Source organism: Puma concolor, chromosome A2, assembly GCF_028749965.1.
Source record: "Puma concolor isolate L17-30 chromosome A2, mPumCon1.1.hap2, whole genome shotgun sequence".
In the NCBI taxonomy this organism is placed as follows: domain Eukaryota; kingdom Metazoa; phylum Chordata; class Mammalia; order Carnivora; family Felidae; genus Puma; species Puma concolor.
In genome coordinates, this window is record NC_141668.1 from 91187871 (window position 1) to 91205360 (window position 17490).

Genomic DNA, 17490 nt, shown 5'->3' on the forward strand with positions numbered 1-17490 from the left:
GTGCATATAATACACTGTTATTTTCTATTTAATTTATTGCACTTAAACAAATGTCGGGGGACACCTGGATGGCTCAGTTAGTTAAGCATGTGACTCTCGATGTCGCCTCAGGTCATGATTTCACAGTTGGTGGGACTGAACCACCCTCAGTCGCTTCTAATTTCACCTGTTTCTGCACCTGTTTAAGTTTCTACAAGATTTAAAATTACAAACATGGCTCACATAATTCTACTGGACATCACTGAGAAGAATAAAATTTTCCTAACAAAAGCTTTTGAAAAAACATCTACTAGCCCATTTAGTAGCTGAGCTCTCCTTTTCTTCAATAGCAGAAGCTGAGTCAAGTTGAGCAAAGAAATGTTCCCTTACTTCTTTCCCAACTCCTCTCCCTCCAAGACCCACTTGACAGCCAGAGGCTGCTGGAGGGAGAGCCAGGGCCAGGGCCTATTAGGCCACACATCTGTTAGATGGTGGCAGTCCTTTGGCTACAGACACTGACAGAATAGTCACTTTGTGGTCTGAACAACACATTTCTTTCTTTTTTTTTTTTTTAATATTTATTTTTGAGAGAGAAAAAGAGAGACAGACAGACAGTCAAAGAATCTGAAGCAGGCTCCAGGCTCTGAGCTGTTGGCACAGAGCCCAACACGGGGCTTGAACTCATGGACCGCAAGATCATGACCTGAGCTGAAGTTGCACACTTAACTGACTGAGCCACCCAGATGCCCCGTGGAACAACGCATTTCTTTGCTGACTTGTGGTCATATAAAATTTTCTTACGACGTAACATTTTTTTGCTATAGTATGTCTGGATACTGGTTATTTGCCACTGATCAAAACATTTTTAGGGTAATGCTCTTTTACATCAAATAGGGCAAAGTCATCATTTCATCAACTACTGTAATTTTTCTTTTTTTTTTTTTTTCAACGTTTATTTATTTTTGGGACAGAGAGAGACAGAGCATGAACGGGGGAGGGGCAGAGTATTTATTTTTGGGACAGAGAGAGACAGAGCATGAACGGGGGAGGGGCAGAGAGAGAGGGAGACACAGAATCAGAAACAGGCTCCAGGCTCTGAGCCATCAGCCCAGAGCCCGACGCGGGGCTCGAACCCACGGACCGCGAGATCGTGACCTGGCTGAAGTCGGACGCTTAACCGACTGTGCCACCCAGGCGCCCCTGTAATTTTTCTAATAGATGCTTATAGACTTTACCCAAAAAGAAGCAATGAAAATCCTGAAATGTATGTTTTTGTGCTATTTACCTCGATGGCAACACTAGTTTCCTTATTTTTAAAAAGCTGGAGCTCTTCTAAACGCTGCTTTTCTTCAGCTGTCAAAACCGTAAATACGTCTTCCGTTGGATCCTTGAAAATAATGAAACTCCCAGTGAGTCACATACAGAACTCAAAGCTGTTACAGCTCTATAGTTCTGGATCTCTCGGAAATGCTAAGTCAATGCTGTTAGAGTTCTATAGTTCTGGATCTCTCGGAAGTGCTATTTTATAGGGAAAGTGGCTTGTCAGAGAGCTGCTCTCACCTCCTCATCCACGGGGACAGACAAGTCATCCAAATGGCTGATGCGTCCGTCTTTTCCTATTTCATGAACAACAAAGTCGGAGTATCTGATGAAAAGAAAACACAAACTTTCAAAGCATTAACATTTTGCTTCTGATTAATTTTAGGAGGAAGTTTATCAACATTAAGCTTCATGGTTATATGAAAATTTTTTTTAATTTTGGGGTTTTTTTTTGAGACAGCATACTTGCGAGCAGGGGAGGGGGCAGATGGGGGTAGGGAGGAGAGGTAGAGGGAAGGGGGGGAGAGAGAGAGAGAGAGAAAGAGAGAGAGAGAATTGCTACGTGGAGCTTGACCCCACAACCCTGGGATCATGACCTGAACTGAAACCAAGGGTCAGATGCTTAAGTGACTAAGCCATCCAGGAGCCCCAAAACAGGAATTTTTTTTTTTTTTTTTTAATTCTTCATTACTAAGTTCATGTGCAATTTTTTTTTTCTGGTTTCTTAAAGAATGCTACGCCACAGCTTGCATTCTTCACACAGAATGTAAAGACCCTCTGAGCTTTAGAATATTCTTTCAGAGAAATGCATAAATCAAAGCTTATTACCCTATTGATTATATAAACAGTCCATACTAAAGTGAATCATAAACTATGGCATGGTTAATTGAAACAGAACCCCGTTGGGGCGCCTGGGTGACTCAGTCAAGTCAGTTGAAAAGCAGACTTTGGCTCAGGTCATAATCTCAAGGTTCGTGAGTTCAAGCCTGGTGCTTTGCGCTGACAGTACAGGGTTGCTTTGGATTATCTGCCCACCCTCTCCCTGCCCCTCCCCCCCAATATAAACATTAAAAAAATACATATCACAACTCAGTATATCTACTATGAACCAACCTGAAGCTTGCCTTTATGCTAAATATTCTACACACATTATTTAAAACCTTCTCAAAAACCACAAGGTAGTATTAGGAACCATTTTTTGGGTAAGGATACTATGCAACTAGTCTAGATTCATACCCAGATCCTTCTGGCTCCAAAGACTACCTTCTTTCTACTGTAGATGTGGCACATTCAGGTGGAAGAGTTAAGGATTTAAGATTTTAAGACCAATTCAAGAGAAAACTTAAAACCATTTAAAATAATTTATTTTAAAGAAGTGAACAGCACTCATTTACATATTAGCAAGGCTTGACACAAAAATTATTTTTTATTTACTCATTTGATCTTGAAATGGCTTCATCTGCTCATTTAGACAGCTCTCCTCCATCCTAATTCCTTCATGATCGTCAATAAACCATTCTTGGGGACAGAAAGTTAAATAGAACATATTGGTGATGGAGACGCGGGGGGCAGGAGGGGGGGGTAGAGACACAGAATCCGAAGCAGGTTCTAGGCTCCAAGCTGTCAGCACAGAGCCCGATGCGGGGCTCAAACTCACAAACTGTGAGATCATGACCTGAGCCAAAGTCAGACACTTAACCAAGTGAGCCACCCAGGCGCCCCTTGCTAATTTCTTTCTAAAGAACAAACAGAATGCCAAATTATGGAGAGAGCCCAATGTCCATTGACTGAAGAACATTTACAGAAGATGTGGTAGATATACACAAGAGAATATTACTTAGCCATCAAAAAGAATGAAATCTTGCCACTTCCAATGACAATACACTGTGGATGGAGCTACAATGTATTACACTAAGCAAAATAAATCAACCAGAGAAAGGCAAATACCATATGATTTCACTCCTATGTGGAATTTAAGAAACAAAACAGAAGAACAAAAGAGTGGGGGGAGAGAAGAGAGGGAAACAAACCACAAGAGACTCTTCATGATAGAGAACTGAGGACTGATGGAGGGAGGTGGGTGGAGGGGTGGGCTAGATGGGTAAAGGGTACTAAGGAGGGCACTTGTTACAATGAGCACTCGGTGTTGTATGTAAGTGATGAATCACTGAATTCTACTCCTGAAACCAATACCGTACTGTATGTTAACTATAATTTAAGTAAATAAAAAACAAAAAACCAGAAAAACAAATAGAACAAAAATAACTTTACATGTAAGTGAAACATACCTTTCTTTCAAGATGCCTGAGAATCCCTGATGAGAACTTACAAACTTGGTGATGCCAACGTCAAGTTCAGTGAGGCCGTGCTTCATCATGTCTGCAAAACTCTCAGCTTCCTCCTCCTCCTCAACCTCCTCAGAGAGGCCATCTTCCTCCTCCTCTTCCTCTTCTTCCAACTGCACATCAGAATTCTTTGTACCCTTTCTGGCACTCACAGCCTCAGGTGGCTCAGGCACGTTGACCCCACTGGGTGGAGAGACATGCTCCAGCTCGCTCTGACTTTTGGTCAGACAATGGTCCAAGATCTTCTGTCTTTTTGCCTCCTCAGCTGGGGCCACCCTGTCATTGTCTTCAACAGCAACAGACCCACGTTTCAGCGACACACCAGTCACTTCTGTCATCTCCATTTTTAAGGCTCCAAGAAAACATTTAAGAGAACCTTTTAGGAAGGAAGAGAGCGCAGGAAGTAACAATCACTTCCTTAAAGTGGGTTTCAGCAAACAGAGGCACAGTTAACTTTGTTCCTAGGGTTCTAAAACTCATCTATTAAAATAATTTTTCCTGATGCTGGTGTATATATTTGGTGGCATAGAAAAATGGCACAACACTTCTGCATAGAATTTGAGAGTATGCCTCAAAAAAAACTTTAAAAAATGTATGCCCTTTGACCCAGAAATACTACTTTCAGGGTGTATCTTAAAATAACTGAAGTGCTTACAATTTTAGGTTTAAGGATACTCATTTCAGTACTTTTACATTAACAAAAAACTAAGAAAAATGATGCCTGCGTCTGTAAATTAAACAATACAATGAAACAATATGAACAGAAGCTGGGAAGGATGGTTTCTTCCAGCACAGAATATGGGTGGCTGGGCACAGCAGGGAGACGTGCTGGTTTTAGTGAATACCGTAGTTGATCACTTGAACTTTGTTTCATGTAGATTATTCTTTAAAAAAAAAAAAAAAAAACCTGATTAAATAAAAATAGTGTATAAATACACTTGACAGGAACGCATACTAGTATCATATTAAAAAAAAAAGCAAGGGGGATGTGAAGTTGTTTAATGGGTTATAAAGTTTCAGTTTTGCAAGATTAGAAAGAGTTCTGCATATTGGTTTCACTACAGTATGAATGTACTTAACGCTACTGAACTGTATGCTTAAAAGTGGAGATGGTGCTACGTGTTATGTGCATTTTGCCACAATTTAAACAATACAGACTATCATGTAAGCAATCCACACACAATGTAATGAGGGAAAGTCTAAGAAGCCATACACACCTCCCAGGACTGGGCGGCTTGCCAGAGGGGTAACATGTGGCAGTCAAAATAAATACATTTATCTAATTTGACCTTACTTGGTGCTCTTGGTAAATTAAGGATAAAAGTTTTCCTACATTAATTATATACGGAGGTGCTATAATTAAAATGCTAATGAACTTACTAAGCATACTCATAAAAGAACATAAATGAGCAGAAAACTAACATTCTAAGGTTCTCCAAAGCCTAGTTAACAAGAAACCCAACTACAGAAGCATCTACAACAGAATAATAACAACGAGCTAAAGTTTAAGAATCCACATTTGAGGGGCGCCTGGGTGGCGCAGTCAGTTGAGCATCCAACTTCAGCCAGGTCACGATCTCGCGGTCCGGGAGTTCGAGCCCCGCGTCAGGCTCTGGGCTGATGGCTCAGAGCCTGGAGCCTGTTTCCGATTCTGTGTCTCCCTCTCTCTCTGCCCCTCCCCCGTTCATGCTCTGTCTCTCTCTGTCCCAAAAATAAATAAACGTTGAAAAAAAAAAAAAAAGAATCCATATTTGAAGGGTGCCTGGCTGGCTCAGTCAGTGGAGCACATGACTCTCTTGATCTTGGGGTCATCAGTTTCAGGCCCATCTAGAGATAACTTAAAAAAAAAAATCCACAATTGATCTTGGCTCACTGTCAACAATCTAGAATGGAAAGAAAATGTAAAGAAGAATGCAAATACATGCACAAAATGAAAGAAAAAGGGATGATGACTACAAAAAAAATGGGAGAAAAGGTACAGAAAGATGCCAGTAAAACCAATTTCCTTTGAAAGACAAAAAAATTAAATAAAGAAAATGTTAGAAACCAAGAATCTGGAACAGAAGTAGACCACAACTATACAAAAATTACCTCTAATTCAATTAGGAAAGCACTTATTCTCTATTTGTTCTAAGCAAGGTCAAGTAAGAAAAAGAATGGTTTATGAAATGCTGGTGCTATTCATGCTCACTTTCTATCAACAAGGCTGCCCTCACAGAGCCTGCGCGCCAATGTGGGAGACACAAAGGGCACAGGTCACTCGGGGACTACAGGAACAAAGACCTCAGAGGGCACTGCCGGTGAGGGTGTCAGAGAAGACACCTTTCCTTATGGCAGACCAGAAACGAACACCTGAGCCCGTCTGTGAGGAGCAGGTGAGGTCGCAGAACGCGGGGAGGAGGCTGTTTGGGGGGGATGGTTGGGCATGTGCAGAGGCGTGGGAGCCCAAGTAGGGTAAAACACACAACGGGCGAGTCTGGAGGTAAAGCTAGCGAGTGAGCAGATGCTAGACCAGCAGAATGGAGGGGATTCCATCCTGAAAACCAAACCACCACTAGACTTGTGAGTTAGAAAGGTGTCGCAGTGCCTCTTTGAAGAGAAACAGGGGTTAGATAGAAGATTCGGTGAGAGGGTACAGCTGAGGGTCACTTGGCTGTCTCAGTTGGAAGAGTGCGTGACTCTTGATCTCGGGGTTGTGAATTTGAACCCCAAATTGGGTGTAGAGATCACTAAAAAAAAGAAAACTTAAAAAAGAGGGTATGACCAAAATTGAGTCAAGAAATTAGTATAACATGATCTAAGACTGAGACAAGGGTGACAGAAACAAAGTTTGGATTCAGGGACATTTAGGAGGTGGTGGGAACAGGACTGGATGACAAATGTGGGCAAAAAGAGGAAATACCCTAGGATGACTCAGGTGTTCTGCCTTAGGGATCTCAGAGGACAGGGGAGCTCTTCCTAACACGGAACCCCAGAAGAGAAGCAGGGAGTAGGAAGACAAGCCCACTTATGGTCCTGAGGTGTCACAGGTACCTGGGAACATCCGGAAGCCAGTCACTACATTGTGTTACACATACTCTCAACCCCAAACGTGCAATGGCGTCCCAGCTGGCATGCCAGGGTCCACTAGGAGATCCTGATACCTTTCCACGCCTGAACTCTCAGCAGGGAGGAAAGCACAGCCAATGACAACCACATCAGTATCGTGGCTCAGGGACTTTGCTGTCAGCACATGTCTACCTCCTTCCCAGAATGCAGAGAATTCATCAAGCTCCTTTTTAACAACTGATGGTCATAAGCCACATCAATTACTTCCTCTGCAGAAATGTCTGCTCCATCCTGCTTTGACACTGCCCATCATCCAGCAACCTGTACCATTATCTTCCACACACCTGCAACAACTCAGGCCCAGTCCCAATGAGTTCCTGCTTCCAGTCTGACTGCTCATGAGCTCTCTCCAATGGGAAGTCCTCCACACCTGTCTAAGATCAACCCTGGCCTCATCAGTCCTTCAAGGCTCATCTGAAGGCCATGAGTCCTGACTGCTGTGCCTTCCTCTCTACTAATTCCGTCTTCCCATTTTACCTCCCTTCATCTGCACTACCATGTGGGCACCTGGGTACCATACTTTTCTCCTGCCATTTTCTAGCTGTCCATCGAAGTAAATTAATTTCTCCAAGCCCCTGTTCTTCATCTGTAGAATGGGAATGACATGCGTATCACAAGACTGCCGCGAAGATTAAATGAAATGATAAACACTATATCCTGGTTAGATATAGTAGGAACAAAATAAGCTAGTCCCCTTTCCCCCCTCAAGAAGTCTGCAGATTTTTTGAGGACATTATTTCTTTTATACATGCCATAGAATTCAGAGTGGTATAACAGCCTTCTATAGACATTTTGTAGATTTCTTGGAACAGGTGCTGAAACTGTTCCCCACCTGTAGAGATCAAAGTCACACTAAGTAGCAAATGCCTAATGAAATAGTGGACCTGGACAAGCACCACGAATGGCCCACTAACATACATGACAGGCAGGCACTGCACGTCCCTGAAAGCACATGCTGTGAAGTATTCTGACTGAAACTCTATGTCTAATTGGTAGTTTCGACAGCACACAGAGTCAGAAGATGTTAACCACCACCATGGGGAAGCAATCAGCAACATTCTGAATGTGGGAAACTCTACCAGGACAAAGACAGTTCCCTCAACTAATAGAAAGCAAGGGGAAAAAGAGGGAGGGGAACTTACATATAAACCTACAAAGAAATGCAACGAGTGGATCCTTCTTCAAACAAGTCAACTATTTAAAAAAAGCATTTAGAAAAGTATTTGATGGCTGTAGCAACTTCTTACTCCACATGTCTCCGGAGGCAAGGGAAACAAAAGCAAAAATGAACTACTGGGACCTCATCAAAATAAAAAGCTTTTGCAGTGAAGGAAATAATCAGTAAAACTAAAAGGCAACCGACAGAATGGGAGAAGATATTTGCAAATGACATATCACAAAAAGGGTTAGCATCCAAAATCTATAAAGAACTTAACAAACTCAATACCTAAAAAAACAAGTAATCCAGTGAAGAAATGGGCAAAAGACATGAATAGACACTTCTCCAAAGAAGACATCCAGATGGCCAACTGACACATGAAAAAATGCTCAACATCACTCATCATCAGGGAAATACAAATCAAAACCACAATGAGAGGGGTGCCTGGGTGACTCAGTGGGTTAAGCGTCTGACTTCAGCTCAGGTCATGATCTCATGGTTTGTGAGTTCAAGCCCTGCTTTGGGCTCTGTGCTGTCAGTTCAGAGCCTGGAGCTTGCTTTGGATTCTGTGTCTCCCTCTCTCTCTGCTCCTCCCCCGCTCACACTCTGTTTCTCAAAAAATGAATAAACTTTAAAAAAAATTAAAAATAAATTTAAAAAACCACAATGAGATACCACTTCACACCTGTCAGAATGGCTAATATTAACAACTCAGGCAATAACAGATGTTTGTGAGGATGCACAGAAAGAGGATCTCTTGTGTACTGTTGGTGGGAATGCAAACTGGTGCAGCCACTCTAGAAAACAGTGTGGAGGTTCCTCAAAAAATTGAAAATGGAACTACCCTACGACCCAGCAATTGCACTACTAGGTATTTATCCAAGGGATACAGGTGTGCTGTTTCTAAGGGGCACATGCACCCCGATGCTTATAGCAGCACTATTGACAATAGCCCAAGTATGGAAAGAGCCCAAATATCCCTCGATGGATGAATGGACAAAGAAGATGTGGTATATATATACAATGGAGTATTACTCAGCAATCAAAAAGAATGAAATCTTGCCATTTGCAACTACGTGGATGGAACTAGAGGGTATTATGCTAAGTGAAATTTGTCAGTCAGTGAAAGACAAATATATGACTTCACTCATATGAGGGCTTTAAGATACAAAACAGATGAACGTAAGGGAAGGGAAGCAAAAATAATATAAAAAACAGGGAGCGGGACAAAACGTAAGAGACTTTTAAATATGGAGAACACAAAGGGTTGCTGGAAGTGTTGTAGGAGGGGGGATGGGCTACATGGTCAGGGGCATTAAGGAATCTACGCCTGAAATCATTGTTGCACTCACTACACGCTAACTTGGATGTAAATTTTAAAAAACAAATGAGTAAGCATTTGAGATGATGAGGGATGCAAAATACTAGGAATATTTGATGACATCAAGGTAGTACTGTTAACTTTTAAAGGTACAATTATGTTACTGTGGTTACATTTAAAAACAGAATCCTTATGTTTTAGACACACTAACAAATATTTATGGTTGAAAAGTTACGAAGTCTGGAATTTGGCTTCAAAATAATTTACCAGTGGTGAATGGAAGTGGAGGGGGTACAGATTTGAAACCAGGTTCATAATTATTGAAACTGAGTGATGGGAACATGGGGAGGTTATCACATCTTCTACGGTAAGCTTTTTATTACAAAAAATTTCAAACATATGAAGTATAAAAAGATACACAAACTATTGTGTTCTGATCAACCACTATTTTACCCTTTCTTCTGTTCTGCTCTCTCTCATCACGTGTTCTTCAAACAGGTCCCAAGATACCGTCTCTCCACTGTCACTTTTTTTTAATAATTAAAAAAAAAATCTGATGTGCAGGCCTGATGCGGGGCTCAAACTCACAAACCATGAAATCATGACCTGAGCCAGTCATTTAACTGACTGAGCCACCCAAGTGCCCCTCTCCACCTTCACTTCTTCAAGTTCCCCAAACCTCCACATCTGTTAGCCACCACTCAACACTCTTGCTCACTGGTGCTGCTTCATGATCCGTGCTAAACCCCAACCAAGTATCAAACCTACTGTCTAGGTCTGTGCTCCTGGATGCTGCTGGAGAAAACCACAGCAGGTGAGGGGGTTTCCCCTCTTAAACAGCCATCCCTACTCTCATGGCCATGCCTGGTCAGTACAGTCTTCTTCAAGTCCTGCTTGCGGGCCTCCTCTGACAGATGTCTACCCCTCTTTCCAGCATATGCACTAGACTACTCATTATAACCATTCCCTTAAATAAGACAACCCTCCTAAAAGTCCAGCCATTCTAACACGCACTCCTAAGCGCTGCACTTCATCCCCTTAACAAATACCTACTGTGCACCCTGCGCTAGGCAGTATTCCAGGCACTGCGAAAAGACACTGCAGCAAATCAAATCAACGCCCCGCCAGTGTGCAGCTGACGTTTAGTGAAAGATCTGGCTTCTGCCTCCCACACACCAATGAAGTGTTTTGTTGTTTTTTTTTTTTTAAAGTTCAGAGATGGCTTCCTTGTGCCAAAACCATAGTCATTCAAGCCTGGCTCTAATTGACATCTTTTCCCAACTGGACACAGTTTGCCACTTTCCTTCCTTGAAACTCTTTCTACCCCTTTTTTCCTGCCTCTTGAGGTACTCTTTTCCCCTCCTTCTCTGCTGCTGCTTAAATTTGGGCATCTCTAGGTTCCTACCCCAGTCTTGTTCCCTTCTCACTCACATTTTCCTAGCCAAGACCCATCTCTGACTTCCCAGTTTGCTTGGGAAGTCCAAAGCAATAGCTGTCAAGCTGAGCAATTGCAGAGTGCACCCAGTGAGCTCATTCAAGCCTCTCCTCCACCCTATGGCTCCGGGTTCATTAGCATTGCCAGATATCGGTGTCTTACTCCAGCTGACCCAGCTAGGAAGAGCTGAATCAAATGCTCAAATTCAGGGGCGCCTGGGTGGCGCAGTCGGTTAAGCGTCCGGCTTCAGCCAGGTCACGATCTCGCGGTCTGTGAGTTCGAGCCCCGCGTCAGGCTCTGGGCTGATGGCTCGGAGCCTGGAGCCTGTTTCCGATTCTGTGTCTCCCTCTCTCTCTGCCCCTCCCCCGTTCATGCTCTGTCTCTCTCTGTCCCAAAAATAAATAAAAACGTTGAAAAAAAATTAAAAAAAAAAAAAAAGAAATGCTCAAATTCAACATGCCCTAAATTGATCTCATCATTTCCCACCACCAACACACATTATACCTCCCAGCTCAGGGAACGTTGCCACCAACTACCAGTCACCTAAGTCAGGACATGGTCATCACCCAACTCCTTGCTCTCCGCTGCGCCCACATCAGTAATTTCGTGAATAAAATCCTGGAAAGTTTCAAACAGCACTGTTATGCCTAACATCCCTGGCATGAGAATATTAGCAGATCACACATATGAATATCACACACTGGTTTCGACCCGATCTAGGCTCTTCCATTTATGAGTGGGCCACTTACCCTCTCTAAGCTGAGGTTTCTTTCTCTGCAAAGCTGAAAAATGATGAGTTGCTCAAAGGTCTGTAATAGCTGTTCCTATTCAACTACTGGTCATTAATATTTATTATGGATGGTTTGTACAGCAGAACTGTATTGCTGAGTCTGGGGAAAAAACAAAGCTTCTTAGGCTTCTTTTGTTCTCTGGGCTAATGATTAAACACGGGTTTCTTCCTTCAAATACCATTTAATTTTAAGAGTCCCTCAAAGCACTGCCAACAGCACCAAATAAACAGGACTTTAATATTTTTGAGCAGTCTTTTCTCGATATTTGTGGACACTTGCCTAATCTCTTTTCCTTGTTATATTTAACTTACAAGACAAGCTCATTAACTAATCTCACTTTTGTGTTTCAAATGAAATTACAAATACTTTCCATTTGCTTTAACTAATAACCCTATCATACACATTAATTATTAAAATATACATGGTACCAATGATTATAAGTCACTTAATATGTATTTTGCTAAGTTCTTTCAGTGGGCCTAGAAACTGAGAACATATTTACTGGAACAGCTGTTCAAACTTCTGGACTAGGAGAGACAGAGCTCAAATTAGCATTGTTTTCATGAGCAAGAACTATATAAAAGGGAAGACTAAAATGCAGTATGATTTTTTTAAGGTTTATTTATTAGAGAAAGACAGAGACAGAGCAAGTGGGGAAGGGGCACAGACAGAGGGAAAGAGAATCCCAAGCAGGCTCTGCACTAGCAGTGCAGAGCCTGATGTGGGGCTCGAACTCACAAAACCAGGAGATCGTGACCTGAGCCGAAACCATGAGTCAGACATTTAACTGACTGAGCCACCCAGGTGCTCCTGCAATCTAATTTTTAAATGAGGGGAGGGAGCGAGCAGATCCTGTGAACATTGAAGATGCTGGGAAGAATTCAATCAGAAAAATAAACCACTCAGGATGCCCTGGTGTGATTTCCCTAAGAAAAAGTTTTGCATTCAGGAAAATCCAAATATACATATTCAAGCATGCTACCTCAAAGCTGAAATGACTGGCTTTTTAAAAAGGGGAGGAAGGGTAGAGAGTACAGCTTTATGAGTTTTTTAAATATTTAAAAAAAAAGTTTTTAAAGAGATACTATGCTGCACAAATACACTATTCAAAATATTAATCAGTCAAGTAATATAGACCACACCACCACCAAGAAGAGAATCTACTGATACTTACCTGTGAACTTCAAAGTCCTATGCAATTTTTTGAAGGGAATACTAAAAAAATGGGTTTTGTTTCTTTTATACTCCAAATGACCCAACTGACATTAGAAATATTACAATTTTATCAATATTTTAAAATCTTTTTCATTAAGATACTAAATTCACCAATAAGCTCTCTTTACATCCACAACAACAAAAGTTTAACATTTTCAAAATTGTAATACAACACCGATAATCCCTTAACATTATTTCTGTAAAATGAACATCTAAAGCCATATTAGTCTTAGTCCTATCTATATTTCAAAATACAACTTCCACTTTAAAAAAAAATTTTTTTTAATGTTTTATTTATTTTTGAGACAGAGAGAGACAGAACATGAACAGGGGAGGGGCAGAGAGAGAGAGGGAGACACAGAATCCGAAACAGGCTCCAGGCTCTGAGCTGTCAGCACAGAGCCTGATGCAGGGCTTGAACTCACAGACCGCGAGATCATGACCTGAGCCGAAGTCAGACGCTCAACCGACTGAGCCACCCAGTCGCCTCTTTAAATACTTCTATCCTCCAGCCTCTGCAAACTGTCAACAACCCCTCTAGCTCACTACAAAGAGCACTTTCTGGGGCGCCTGGGTGGCTCTGTTGGTTGAGCGTCTGACTTTGTTAGGCTCAGGTCATGATCTCACAGTCTGTGAGTTTGAGCCCCGCATCCGGCTCTGTGCTGACAGGTCAGATCCTGGAGCCTGCTTCAGATTCTGTGTCTCCCCCTCTCTCTGCCCCTCTCCTGCTTGTGCTCTGCCTCTCAAAAAGTAAAATAAACGTTAAAAAAAAAATACACACACACACACACACACACATATAATAAAGAGCACTTTCTTCAGGGCAGAGCACACTCTACATTCTAATATGCAAAATCATTAAGTCCATTAGATTTGTTCATCCCACAAATATGTGAGTACCCCTTATGAGTCTGGCACTATCTTAGGCACTGGGGAAAAGGGGCAATTTCTTGTCCTCTTTGAGTTTATATTTATTTATTTTTTTATTTTTTTAACGTTTATTTATTTTTGAGACAGAGAGAGACAGAGCATGAACGGGGGAGGGGCAGAGAGAGAGGGTGACACAGAATCGGAGGCAGGCTCCAGGCTCTGAGCCATCAGCCCAGAGCCCCACGCGGGACTCGAACTCAGGGACCGCAGATCGTGACCTGAGCTTAAGTCGGACACTTAACCGACTGGGCCATCCAGGTGCCCCAGAGTTTATATTTATTTAAGGAAATATCAACGAAAACAATAATAATCTCAGAGACATACACCCGTAAGAGCTACAAATAAAGCAGAGTAAAGGGAAGGGGAGAAAGAACTATAGACATGAAAAGATGTGTATGGGGAGAGTTCCAGGCAGCAGGACCAGCACAGGTAAAGGACCTGAAACAGGAGAAAACTTAAGTCAACGGACCAGCTGGACTGCAGTATCTCTCTCCTACTTGGGGTCAATATACCTTTTATTAATACTTGCATCGCCTCAGCCTCTACCAAAAGATGTTCAAAAGGAGCTGTTAAATGATTAAACAAAATTATCGCCTATTCATCCCCTTTTCACTATGACTGTACGGCCTATTTTTGACAGATCCCTCAATTGCCAAGGTATCCCCAAGGGAACGGAATATGACTGCACAGACGACTGGAGACTTGAAACAAAAGCCCTCGGTAATCCAAGATTTTTGAAATGAAAAAAAAAAAAAAGTGGCCTGACAACGGGATTAAATATCTGGCAAACGAAACTCTCTCCAAACCCTACTTCTTGGCAGGCACTAATAACCCAGGCAATTAGGATGTACTTCTAAACCTCTCAGTGCAGGGCTGGCGGTAAGGACTCGGCGTAGATGAGTTTCAACATGCACAGCAGCACCTCCAAACATCCACTCATTAAACACCGACCCGGTGGAGAGCTGGAGAAAACACTCCTGGTCCCCAACCTGTTGGCTCCTACTCTGGGAAACGTACAAAAATAAGCATTCAGCTGGGTGCTTGCCTGGCTTGCAGTAGCCTCGCAGTTAAGTAGTGATGGGTGAAAACGAGGACGAGAGAAAGCACGTGGGCTTTACCCTGCAGAAGACCGGCCCCGCGATATACCGAGGCTGTAAGGGCCCCGGGATAGAGGCCGGTTTTCTCTTTGGCGAGGAGAGGAGTTTAGGGAGCTCCCGGGGCAAAGAAAGGGAGGAGAGGGGCTGGGAACGGAGGGCGGCCAGCGCCACTGGGAGGCGGGAGGGCACTGCGCCCCCTGCGGATCGGCCCCGGAAGGGGGGGCGGGGCTGGCACCGCGGGAGGAGGATCGCCAGGCTCCAGCCGCGCTTCCGCGGGCACGGCCAGTAATGGAGGCGCCGTGGGCGAGCCGTGCACTCACGCCGCGGCCGGGACGCCTTCCCAGGCCGCACTGCCCCTCCGGGCGGGGCCCTGAGGCCGGGCCGTGGAGCCCGGGTGGCTGCGGCGAGGCCGCGCACTTACCCGGGGCCTGGGAGCGCGGGCGCGGCCCGGGCCGGGCGGCGAGGGGGCGGGCGCGCTGCTCTGGGCGCAGGAGGGCGGCGGCGACGAGGGCCACTCGGAAGAGCCAGCTGCGAGGGCGCCCCGGCATAGGCAACGCCGTCAGCGTCTTCAGCCCCTGTGTCCCGGAGCGCGCGGGTGCACTGGCCGGCCGCGGAGCTCTCACACGTGCTGCGCAGCTACGCGCCGCCGCTAATCTGCCCCACCCTCGGGGCGGGGCCCGCCCTCCGCCGCCGGCCCCGCCTCCGCGCGGGCCCGGAGCAACGAGGCCCCGCCCCTCTCCGCCGCCCAGTGACCCAGTGGCCTCTGCCTGGAGGAAGCTCGTTGGTTCACTGCGGCTTTGCCAGCTCACGGCGGCGGGACCCTGTCCAGGCCCTGGGCAAACAGTGATTTCTCCAGGGCCCGGGCAAACAGGGATTTCATCGTGCACCAAAGAGTCCTTCAGACAGTCTTTAGGACTTCTAAAGTGGCCGTGGCCATGGCCTTAACGAATGCTTCACGTATTTTAATAAAGGTTTCTTCCACATGGTTATGGCCGTTTTGTGTTGCCCCGCCACATGCGGCTAGTTTAAGGAAAAGAATAACTTTAGGGAATATATTGTTCTATATATTATTCCTTCAAGTGCAGGGGATCCGAGAGAAGCATTTTCCCACTTCTTCGATTTACCCCTCCTGCTTGACGGCTCCTCAATAGGATAGGCTCCAGAAAAAAACTGATCATAGCAAGTTTGTGCTTCTGTGTGAAGAAAAATAAAATCCATACTCCTTCCATGCTCTTCAAGTAGCACACGTTTCGCGACCAAATTCTGGCCTCTAATAGTTTTTGCACTATTTTGCCAAATTTCAATCCTCAGTGAAACACCTATATATTATTTCAAGTCCTTTAATTTCTATTAGACTTGGTTTTTTAAATTGTGGTAAAGTACATGCAACATAAAATTTATCACTTTAATCATTTTGAAGTGTACATTCAGTGGCATTAAGTACATTCACAATGTTGTACAACCATCACCAACATCCATCTCCAGAAGGCTTTTCACCTTGCAAAGCTGAAACTCTATCCAGGAAGTAGCAAATTCCCAGTCTCCCCACCTCCTAGCCCTGGGAACCACTATTCTACTCTTCTCTCTGTGAATTTTACAGTTGTAGGTAACTCCTATAAGTGGAATCATATAGCCATATGTCCCTTTGTGACTGCCTTATTTCCTTAATGTTCATCCATTAAGGATGCAACACGTGTTGCAGCATGTGGCAGAATTTCCTTCCTATCTAAGGCTGAATAATATTCCATTACATATATATAGGACGTTTTGTTCCCCTATTATCAGTTGAGTTGCTTCGGCCTTTGGGCTATTGTGAATAATGCTGCTATGCACACGGGTGCTCCAATATCTATTTGAGACCTTGCTTTCAATTTCTTGGGGTATATACCCAGAAGTGGTATTGTTGTATATTAATTCTATTTTCAATTTTTTGAACAACCCCACTTTGTTTCCTATAGTAGTTGTAGACTTGTTTTTAAAATCTGGGTTTACATTATCCATACTCAGTATGGATAATTCACTCAGACTGGTAGGATTCTATACTGTCTTTCTCTGAGATCAGTCACCTCATTTGAGGACAGTTTTCTTTCCCTAATCCAGGTATAATCACATGTCCTGGGCTATGGCTAATTCATAGGTTAATGTCCCAATGACAGCAACTGCACATATGTTTACCACAGACACAGTAAAAATTCAATCCTAAACTTTAAATTTTTGTATACTTTAAAAATTATCTTCTCTGAGGCCGAACGCCTCATAAATGCATATGGAAGGAAAGAACATTCACATTCCTTTGGCTGTTAGCTAGCTAGATCCATGATCAAAACTTACTGCATTTTATCCTGAACCGCCTCAGACAAGGTCCAAGTGAAACATGCATTTTTAGTTTTCTGTTTTTCAAAATGACAGCCCTTTATTGGCTTTTATAGTTAAAATAATACAGAAGTGTTCAAAGCCTGTCCCAAATTCCAACTCCCTCTAATAATCATTTAACAATTTAATGTTCTCCTTGACTTTCAAATTACATCCTAACATGTATGTTATGTATAATATTCGGGATCCTGCTTTTAATCCACACCAGCACTATGGACTGGTAAGGGCCCAAAACATACACTGTATCTCTTGTTTCATCCTTATTATTGCCTACTATTCTGTCCATCTAAGATTGCCTCTTTACACTCCCCAGATAGTAGTCAATTGTTTTCTGTGCTCCCTCAGTCATTGCAAACATTTCCGTTGTTGAGCCTACTGCATTCAATCTTAATTTATTTTCATGTCTGTTTCCCTTAC

At 43.4% G+C, this 17490-nt stretch overlaps 1 protein-coding gene across 5 annotated transcripts in view; it reads right to left on the bottom strand.

The window, feature by feature from the left end:
• PUS7 (pseudouridine synthase 7) overlaps positions 1 to 15357 on the bottom strand; it is a 55670-nt gene extending 40313 nt beyond the window's left edge. For 2 of the 5 annotated variants that reach the window (XM_086696908.1, XM_086696907.1), the window contains exons 1-4: positions 15122 to 15357; positions 3588 to 4020; positions 1540 to 1624; positions 1265 to 1366 (exon numbers count right to left, since the gene is read on the bottom strand). In XM_086696908.1, coding sequence (XP_086553034.1) covers positions 1265 to 1366; positions 1540 to 1624; positions 3588 to 4020; positions 15122 to 15248 — 747 coding nt within the window. In that variant the 5' untranslated portion in view covers positions 15249 to 15357. Of the gene's footprint in view, positions 1 to 1264; positions 1367 to 1539; positions 1625 to 3587; positions 4021 to 6787; positions 6858 to 15121 lie in introns of those variants that run through there. The other 3 variants (XM_086696906.1, XM_086696905.1, XM_086696909.1) reach the window with 2 other exon arrangements.
• Positions 15358 to 17490: the final 2133 nt, after the last annotated feature.